The sequence below is a fragment of the Myripristis murdjan genome, chromosome 9 (genome assembly GCF_902150065.1).
Source record: "Myripristis murdjan chromosome 9, fMyrMur1.1, whole genome shotgun sequence".
NCBI lineage: Eukaryota > Metazoa > Chordata > Actinopteri > Holocentriformes > Holocentridae > Myripristis > Myripristis murdjan.
The window spans coordinates 38,041,410-38,051,409 of NC_043988.1; the positions used below are offsets into that span (position 1 = coordinate 38,041,410).

The following is a 10,000-nucleotide window of genomic DNA, read 5'->3' on the forward strand; positions in this document are numbered from 1 at the left end:
GAACACATGATGGATAGCTGGTCGCCGTAGCAACAGCTCTCTATATACACTTAACATGAGAGACAGAGAGAGAGTCTGTCTTTGAGTTGAGTGGTCAGCTGTAAGGCCTTGTTCGTAATCACCCCATGGCTAACACACTGTTACACACACACACACACACACACACACACACACACACACACACACACACACACACACACAATGATCAAAAGGAATTACCATCCAATGACTGATCAAGTGTTTTTCTGCTAATTAGGACTGAATCTGTCTTTTCGCTGAGTGGCTCTCAGCACACACACACACACACACACACACACACACACACACACACACACAGACACAGCACTACAGACTGCAGTGGTGAGGCCCATGTTTACGTGAGCAGGCAGACAGGCTGTTGTTCTCTGTCTCAGAGTTTGTTGACGGGGTTGCTGTATCACCGTCCTGAGGATCCTGTCGGCTTCCTGCAGCGCTGCCTCCACAACACCAGGCAGCTGGGAGGTCCCAAGGCCATCACCTGGGACACCTTCCTCCAGCCTGACAGGGCTGCAGCAGGACCCCCAAGTCCACCCCAAATACTACCTCCAATTCCTTCAATACCTACCCCAGTGCTACCCCCAATACCCTCAATAAAACCCCCAGTTCCCCCCATCATGGTACCTTCTGGACTGCCAGCAACACGCCCAATACCCCCCATCAACCATAAGTTACCCATTGAACCCTCAGTACCACATGAATCCCATGCAATTGCCTCTAAACCCTGTGGGCCAACAGTAATACCTCCCAAACCTTCCAGAATACCCCAGGAACCCAAAGTAATACCCCTAATACCTCCTGCAACCCCAGCAGTACTCTCTGAACCCTTGGTAATACCCACTGCATCCTCAAAAATACCTGCAGAACCCCCTGTGGTGCTTCCTGTGCTGCAACCTGTTGCGCCCCCTGAACCCCCTGTAGTGCCCCCTGTGGTGTCCCCTGTGGTGTCCCCTGTGGTGTCCCCTGTGGTGTCCCCTGTGGTGTCCCCTGGCCAGAGCAAAATCAAGATCCGACAGGAGCGACAAGACAAGAAGAGATGTGGTAAAGAGGGTAAGACAGTTCTGACCTGCACATTTCTATAGACCTGAGCAGTGAGGTTCTGGAAGTGAAATCCAAGTGATATTCTGTAACTGGGATTATGATTATTAGCCATAATGTTATAACCACTGAAGGCAGACTGACCACGAGCTGCGAGACTGTAAAACTACAATTTCTGCTCCTGTAGAAGCTACAAGTCTGTGGAAAATCAATCTTGCTTTTAGAAAAAAATTGTTCTGTAAAAAAAAGTATTCACAGTGTCACGGAAAAGTACTACACTACCCACAATCCTAACCATGACTCTGATTGGCTGAGCCTTGGAAATGTTGGCTGCAGCCGCGACGTTAGGGTTAGGTGGGCTACCGTTAAAGTATTTGATAAATTATCCAACAAATAAAAACATTGGATCTTTGGATGAATTGGTCAGTTAAATAAAGGCTTAGATGACTAACATTAACATTAGTCAGCACCGGTAACTCTGGTTAAGATAACGTTAGCATTAACGTTAGCTAACATTACTAGTTGGCTAAAGACCGTCCTTAGGAAGTGAAGTCTCTCAGAGAGCTAGGAAACCAATAAGAAGCAGAGCAGCTGTGGCCGGCGGAGCGGGGGTTACAGTCCGGTACAAAACGCTGCAGCACCGCCGTCCTCCTCGCTCCGTCGCCGTTCAGACGCAGCGCTCTGCGGCTAACGGTACGTACCGAGCCGTGATGCTGCGAGCGCTCTGGAAATGTAGGATGGGATCTGTAGTTCTTTTGTGATTGACGCCATTAGATACACAGTCTTATACCCGTGACTTTTTTCCTTATTTTTCTCAATTTCTAAATTCAGATCTTATGTAATCCCACTAATCTCTGCGCCCGTCACATTTCACACCACTTGAACACGCGGAACCAGATAAACTCAGGCTGCCTTGATGAAACTCTGTAGTAAAGCTCAGAGGAAAATTTGTCCGGAACCACAAGGGTCTTCGAAATATCACGTGATTGCCCAGCTCTGTTAGCTGTAGAACTGATGTGACTCCTCCCATTGGCACTAACTCCGCCTCCTTATGTCTCCGCCCACTCCCCTCAGCAGGAGCAGCTCCTCTCCACACTCAGCTCTCCATAGATTCAGACTCTGACATGACGGAAAGTTCTGGACTCCTGCAGGAGGTCAGGCCACGCCCACTGATCATCTTCATCATTGGTAAGAGATCTAAGCATCATCATCATTCTTATTGTCGCCACATGGTGATGGTTTCATCCTGGTGGTATTGCTTTTTTTCTCGCTGCATCATCCTGTTTGCTGTAAACATGTGAAGCCTCTGACACTGCAAACGGCGAGGGGCTCCAGATAAACCTGAACCTGAAGTTGAACACCTGTCCTGGGACTGCAGCGTGAAAAGTAGCTCGTAGCTGAATCTGGTACCAAGCATCTTCTCTTTGTTTCACATTAATGTATTTTGTCAAAGAAATGGACTAAACTAAACTAAACTGAGCAAAACAACAACAGACGTTATTTATCTGAGTAGCTCCCACAGCGGGAGAAGGTCAGCATGTCACGTCCTGATCTCTCTGGGACGTCCCAAACAGTCTCCAACACGATGGAAGGTTTGGTCTTTGCTCTTGCAGAGTGACAGGGAACCACGAGCCAATCAGACGGCAGCAGGATATGACATCACTGTGCTGAGCGTGATGCGTAGCCTGGCTCCAACCCGTCAGTCACACAGTCACTTCTAAAGCTTTGAGAGGCTGGAAACAGAGACCCTTCAGGCAACGTGATGCACCTGTGGCTGTGGAACCTGTCTCACCTCCAGCTGTCTGTGTGCTCCTGGCTCCCCGCCCAGACCCTCCTCCTCCCCCTCCTCCCCCTCCTCCCCCTCCTCCTCTTTCCTGTCAAACACAAACCGAGACACTCGATGCAGAGTTGTTGTTGTCCTCGTTGGCGTCCACACTAATGACCTGCCAGGCTTTCCATCCTGCAACGACCAACCCCAACAAATACACACTGTGTAGTCATGGTGTGTGTGTGTGTGTGTGTGTGCGTGTGTGTGTGTGTGTGTGCGTGTGTGTGTGTGTGTGTGTGTGCTCACACAAACATGCTAAATGATTTATCAGCTGATGGGTTGAAGGTGTCTCTGCTCCCCCAGGTGGACCAGGAAGTGGGAAAGGAAGTCAGATGGCGAAGCTAGCTCACTGCTACGGCCTCCGAGCCGTCTCATGGGAAGAGCTGCTTATGAGGCAACTGCTAAGCCACGCCTCCCCAGACAGGAAGTGGGAAGTCATTGCTGAGATTGTAGCCAATGGGGAGCTGACAGCACAGGTCAGCCTCTCTCTCTCTCTCTCTCTCTCTCTCTCTTACACACACACACACACACACACACACACACACATACACACACACACACACACACACACACACACACACACACACACTCTGAATGTTGTTCTATAGAATACATGTGTGTTGGTTTGTATGTTCAAAAAATTCATTAATTTCATTCAAACCTTAATTGAGTGTCAGAGACACACTGAGGAGTCGACACAGCAGAGCGATTATCTAACAGGACACTGCTAACTAACCCCCGGCTAACGGCTAACGGCTAACGCCTGGGTTTAGTCAGTGCTTATTAGCCGCTGGCTAACAGTCAGCCCAGAGTCAAGCACTCCCTCTTGTAAACCAAAGAGGTTAATGATCTGATAACATGAGGCACAGCTCTGATTGGATAACAAACACTATCCTGCTGATGTTGTGACCAGACTCTCACCACAGACCTGGACCCTGATCCTCTGGAGATATGAGCAGAACGTCAGGAGAACCTGCAGGAGACCTCAGCTCAGGGCTGGGGACCCAGCGCTAACGGCTAATGTCTCGGTGTTTGTGCCTGTAGGAGACCGCCATCAAGGCACTGAAGCGGCAGCTGATTGGTCAGCCAGAAGCCAGAGGCTTCATAGTGGACGGATTCCCTCGAGACGTCAGCCAGGCGCTGAGCTTCCAGGAGCAGGTACCAGCTGATCAGCTAGTTTCTTTTTTTCATGAACTTTTGTTTCTTGGTTGGAGGAGAGGACCAGGACGACAGCAACAGTCTGTAGATCCTCTGGAGACGCTCAGCCCAGGACAGGACCTGCAAAACATGAGTAAAAACCAAAACCCTCCCCATGACCCAGGACCGTCCCAGGCAGCGCCCCCTGCAGGGCCCTGATGCCAGCACATATCACAGGCTGTGTTCAGTGGGAAAGATGGGCAAACTAAACCCTCGTCTAACTAAACCCTGGTCTAACTAAGCCCTGTTCTAACTAAGCCCTGTTCTAACTAAGCCCTGGTCTAACTAAGCCCTGGGTTAACTAAGCCCTGGGTATTTCAGGCTGTGTTCGGTGGGCTGGGTCTCAGCACCTCCACTGATGCTGCTCCTAGTTTCTGATCATCTCCAACCTTCAGGTCAGGTTTCTGTCTTTCTGTCTGTTTTTGTTGGCCATCTGGTTACATGTGAGCAGCTTCATAAAAGAGTAGAATAGAATAGAATAGAATAGAATAGAATAGAACAGAACAGAACAGAACACGTGTCCAAGAAATCCTTTCTTCCAAAAGCAAAATATCTTCAGCTCCACAGCCTGAAATTGAGAGGCTGTGATGTTTACCAACTGATTTCTTTTCTTTTCTTTTCTTTTCTTTTCTTTTCTTTTCTTTTCTTTTCTTTTCTTTTCTTTTCTTTTATCTGGCACTGTTTCACCTGATCTTATGTCATGTTTTTATTTGGAGATATCTTTTTTCATTAACTTCTTAACTGCTTGCAGAGGACAAATTTCTACTTCCATAAACATCTCCTGTCTCCTCTCTTCCTGTCTTCCTCTCTTCCTGTCTACCTCTCTTCCTGTCTTCCTCTCTTCCTGTCTTCCTCTCCTCCTGTCTACCTCTCTTCCTGTCTTCCTCTCCCCCTGTCTTCCTCTCCTCCTGTCTTCCTCTGTGGTGTTAAATCTGTTTGTTTCTCAGTTTCTCTCTAAACGTCTTCAGCTGGACTGAAACAGTTTAATTGGTCGTTGTTCTTCTCTACTTCCTGTTTTTCTGGCTCTGTGTCCAGATTGGCTGTCCTGACCTGGTGGTGCTGCTGGCCTGCTCCAATCAGACACTGCGTTTCCGCTTGGAGCAGCGTGCGACTCGCCGCGGTCGCCTTGACGACAGCAGCCACGCCCTGCGGAGACGCCTGGAGACTTTTCACCAAAACATCCGTCCCATCGCCACGTACTACCAGCAGCAAGACCTGCTGCGACAGGTGTGTGTGTGTGTGTGTGTGTGTGTGCGTGTGCGTGTGCGTGTGCGTGTGTGTGTGTGTGTGTGTGTGTGTGTGTGTGAAACTTAAAAAGGTGTGTGCCACTAAATCTAGCAGTTTTGTGAGTTTTACTTCCCATCAGTAGGACTGTCTCTGTCTCCCCTTTAACTTTTGGACATGTAAACTGTTGAAACACGTCTTTCCTGTTTATTTATACCAGCGGTTTCCAAAGTGTGGTCCGGGGGCCCCCAGGGGTCCTGGAGGGTCTTCCAGGGGAACACAGAGTTGTTTTGGGGTGTGCAGTGTTTAGTTGGGATGTGAACATGCAGAGAAATCTGCTGGCGCTCCAGGTGGGTGCAGTTCTGAGCTGAGGCCACTAGATGGAGCTGAAACACTGAAGCAGGACTCACTTCATCTGGAAGACGCTGCAGTGATACAGTGTGTGTGTGTGTGTGTGTGTGTGTGTGTGAGCAGATCGACGCAGACAGAGAAGAGGAGGTGGTCTTTGCTGATCTGAGGTCAGCTGTCAGAGAGAAGCTGTTTCCTGTGGATCAATCAGGTGATCAGTTGTTTGATTATTGTGTCCTGTAACTGCCGATTGATCAGTGATTGGCTCTTCAGACAGTGAGACAGCTGACTGTCTCTCTCTCTCTCTCCACAGATCCCAGCGATGTCCCAGAATGCAGCAGTCTGACTCTAATCAGCTAACTGATCAGTTCGTAAATGAATCTGCTGATGAATCTAGATTATTTTTCTTCTTATTATTATCATGATGATCAATTATGATGATGATGATGATGATGATGATGATGATGATGTTAATGAGTGTGATGTATATTGAAGTGTTTGGGTGCAGCAGAGACAGATCAGATATTGATCCATAACATGCAGCCAATAGATATATAATCAATGTGCTGTTTTATCAGTGAGATGTGACCGAGTGATCTGATTGGACGAGAGGCGCTGACATTCAGTTCAGCTGGAGGTGAAATTCTGATGGAACTATTTGTGTTGGTGGAGGAGAAAAACGGATTAAATAAATAAATCATATGTTGTGTTTTGATAAATGTTGTTTATCAAACTTATAAAACAGCAGCATCACAGGAGTGAGAGTGCTGTTAAAGGAATATTCCACTGTTTTGGGCCAAATCCCCCTTTCCTGAGGTCCCCCAGACTGAGACCAGATGTTGGACACCATCTTCTCCTCTGGACGTGTTCAGAGGTTACAGCGCCACCATCTGACCTCCTCAGAACACTGCAGGTTTAAAAAAACATCCCAGCTGTGTATAAAAGTAAAAATAAAAGCATTAATACACTGTTCACTGACCAGCCGTCTGACCACAGAGAGCCACTGCATCATGGGAAATCACTTCAGCATATCACACCAGGAGGAATGTTAATGACCCCCCCCCCCCCTCCCCCTCCCACACACACACACACACACACACACACACACAGTGAGATAAAGAAACAGAAATAGACGAGTGGAGTGACAGAATGTTCCTGAGAAAGAAAGAAAGACAAGCAACAAAGATCCTTCATGTTTGTCCGGTGACTAAACTCCAAGTACAGGAGTGTGTGTGTGTGTGTGTGTGTGTGTGTGTGTGTGTGTGTGTACAGGACATGCCCACACATACACAGTATATAGTATTTGCACATGGTGTATAATAAATAACATATGGTGCATACAGATGGTGTCCAGAGCTCAGATCCATCATGTGACTCCATCTGTGGCTCTGTGTGTGTGTGTGTGTGTGTGTGTGTGTGTGTGTGTGTGCGCACTTGAAAATGCATTAGTGCTACACTTTACAGTATATGGTATTGAATATAATGTAGTATCTGGTATATTTCATAGTATATAGTATATAGTATGTGGTATACGTCACCTGGTTTGTGGTACACGTCACCTGGTTTGTGGTATATGTCACCTGGTTTGTGGTATATGTCACCTGGTTTGTGGTATACGTCACCTGGTTTTGTGGTATACGTCACCTGGTTTTGTGGTATACGTCACCTGGTTTTGTGGTATACGTCACCTGGTTTGTGGTATACGTCACCTGGTTTGTGGTACACGTCAACTGGTTTGTGGTATACGTCACCTGGTTTTGTGGTATACGTCACCTGGTTTTGTGGTATACGTCACCTGGTTTGTGGTACACGTCAACTGGTTTGTGGTATACGTCACCTGGTTTGTGGTACACGTCACCTGGTTTTGTGGTATACGTCACCTGGTTTGTGGTATACGTCACCTGCTTATGAAAACCTGCAGCATTTCGGCCTCCATGGCACCAGTTTGACACACCTGCTCTATAGTATGTGGTATACTGTACATGCTATATGGTCTATAGTACATGTTCTATGTTCTATGTTCTATGTTCTATGTTATGTGTCTCAAGGAAGTTGAATCAGGTCAGCTGGACGTTTCGCACGTATCCAAGTGGCTTCATCAGCTCATGCTGCTCATCAGACTCGACTGGTGGCTAACGAGCAGCATGAGCTATATGCTCTATCATATATAGTACATGTTACATGTTATATGTTATATGTTATATGTTATATGGTACATGTTACATGCTACATGCTATATGTTATATGGTACATGTTACATGTTACATGTTATATGTTATATGTTATATGGTACATGTTACATGTTACATGTTATATGTTATATGTTATATGGTACATGTTACATGTTATATAGTACATGTTATATGGTACATGTTACATGTTACATGTTATATGTTATATGGTACATGCTATATGTTATGTGTTGGTGCCCCTCTGCTCAGCCCGTCCCACCCCAACATGCACACACACTGTTTTAGCTTGTGTTCATTATGGAACTAACCAACTTGTCTAATCAATTCAAACATCAGGTTCAAATAATCAATAATCAACAACAAAAAAAAAGCAAGAAAATTAGCAAAAACTTTTCTAAAGGCATGACAGTAGAACTGTATAGATCATGGTTTACATGATCTGTGTGAAGGTCAGATGGAGGAGCACGCTGCGCTCACACTCATTTTGCTGAGAAGACCTGGAGGACCTTCACGGGCCCCTGGGGGCCCCCTGGGGGCCCCCGCACCCCATTTTGAAAACCAGTGCTCTAAAACGTCTGTTCTTCGTCTCTGAGCCGCTGGCGCTGCGTGCTGCGAGGCGACAGTAATCAGATTACTGCAGGCCACGTCCAGAGGCCAGGAGAGCTTCTATTCCTGGTTTCTTCCATCTATAGTCTGCTGCCTCGCTCGCTCTCTGTCTCCGCCTCCCACTCTCTCCTCCCTCGCTCGCCCACACGCCCTCACACTATAAATCCTCCTGCAGCCGCCTTCCACCATCCCTCTCTCTTTCCCTGTCCCGCCTCGCTCTGCCAACATGGCGCCAAAGAAAGTGGAACCAAAGAAGGCGGAGGTGAAGAAGCCGGAGCCAAAGAAGGAGGAGGTGAAGAAGGAGGAGGTGAAGAAGGAGGAGGCTCCGCCGCCGCCGCCCGAGGTCGACCTCAAGAGCATCGTGCTCGACTTCAGCGCCGATCAGATTGAGGAGTTCCGTGACGCCTTCACGCTGTTCGACGAGACGCCGGCGGGCGAGATGAAGATCAGGTACGCGCAGTGCGGCGACGTGATGCGCGCGCTGGGCCACAACCCCACCAACGAAGAAGTGCTGAAGCTGCTGGGCAAGCCGAAGGCGGAGGACATGAACGTGAAGCTGCTGGACTTCGACAGCTTCCTGCCCATGCTGCAGCACGTCGCTCGCTCCAAGGAGCAGGGCACCTTCGAGGACTTCGTGGAGGGGCTGCGCGTCTTCGACAAGGAGGGCAACGGCACCGTGATGGGGGCGGAGCTCCGCCACGTCCTCGCCACGCTGGGGGAGAAGATGACGGAGGACGAGGTGGACCGGCTGATGGTCGGACAGGAAGACGCCAACGGACACATCAACTACACCGAGTTCGTCAAGCACATCCTGGCCGGGTAGGAACCACTTCCTGTCTGAGGAGGAAGTGCCTCAGAGCGCCACCCGCCTCGTCCTCTTCTTCTGCTGTTGTACTGAGTCTTACCAGCCGACCTGCCAATCAACCTGCCAATCAACCTGCCAATCAACCTGTCAATCAACCTGCCAATCAACCTGTCAATCAACCTGCCAATCAACCTGCCAATCAACCTGTCAATCAACCTGCCAATCAACCTGTCAATCAACCTGCCAATCAACCTGCCAATCAACCTGTCAATCAACCTGTTAGTCAACCTATCAGTCAACCTGTCTCCTGCTGATCATTCTCCAACACTGGTACTGATATTGATATTGATATTGATATTGATATTGATTGATGTTGATATTAAACTTTTGTGTTAAATTGTTCATTTGAATTAAAATGACAAACATTTTCCTGTGTTCCTGAACACATTGTGTGTGTGTGTGTGTGTGTGTGTGTGTGTGTGCGTGTGTGTTGTGTGTGTGTGTGTGTGTGTATGTGTGTGTGTGTGTGTGTGTGTGTGTGTGTGTGTGTGTGTGTGTTTGTGTGTGTGTGTGTGTGTGTGTGTGTCTCTGTGTGTGTGTGTTTGTGTGTGTGTGTGTGTGTGTGTGTGTGTTGTGTGTGTGTGTGTGTGTGTGTGTATGTGTGTGTTTGTGTGTGTGTGTGTGTGTGTCTCTGTGTGTGTGTGTGTGTGTGTGTGTGTGTGTGTG

General features: G+C 48.0%; 2 protein-coding genes across 2 annotated transcripts in view; both read left to right on the forward strand.

Moving 5' to 3' along the window:
* Positions 1-6,346, forward strand: part of ak5l (adenylate kinase 5, like) — a 9,805-nt gene extending 3,459 nt beyond the window's left edge. The window contains exons 2-9 of the mRNA XM_030059750.1: positions 414-564; positions 901-1,086; positions 2,149-2,262; positions 3,206-3,378; positions 3,947-4,060; positions 5,135-5,326; positions 5,798-5,882; positions 5,985-6,346. Coding sequence (XP_029915610.1) covers positions 414-564; positions 901-1,086; positions 2,149-2,262; positions 3,206-3,378; positions 3,947-4,060; positions 5,135-5,326; positions 5,798-5,882; positions 5,985-6,031 — 1,062 coding nt within the window. The 3' untranslated portion in view covers positions 6,032-6,346. The remainder of the gene's footprint in view (positions 1-413; positions 565-900; positions 1,087-2,148; positions 2,263-3,205; positions 3,379-3,946; positions 4,061-5,134; positions 5,327-5,797; positions 5,883-5,984) is intronic.
* Positions 6,347-8,695: 2,349 nt separating this feature from the next.
* Positions 8,696-9,292, forward strand: LOC115365666 (myosin light polypeptide 6-like). The gene has a single exon (XM_030060777.1). The coding sequence runs from the start codon at positions 8,696-8,698 to the stop codon at positions 9,290-9,292; it is 597 nt and encodes a 198-aa protein (XP_029916637.1).
* Positions 9,293-10,000: the final 708 nt, after the last annotated feature.

What these genes read in the sequence shown, in the direction of transcription:
- LOC115365666 (XM_030060777.1), top strand. Translation starts at nt 8,696, where the DNA reads ATGGCGCCAAAGAAAGTGGAACCAAAGAAGGCGGAGGTGAAGAAGCCG.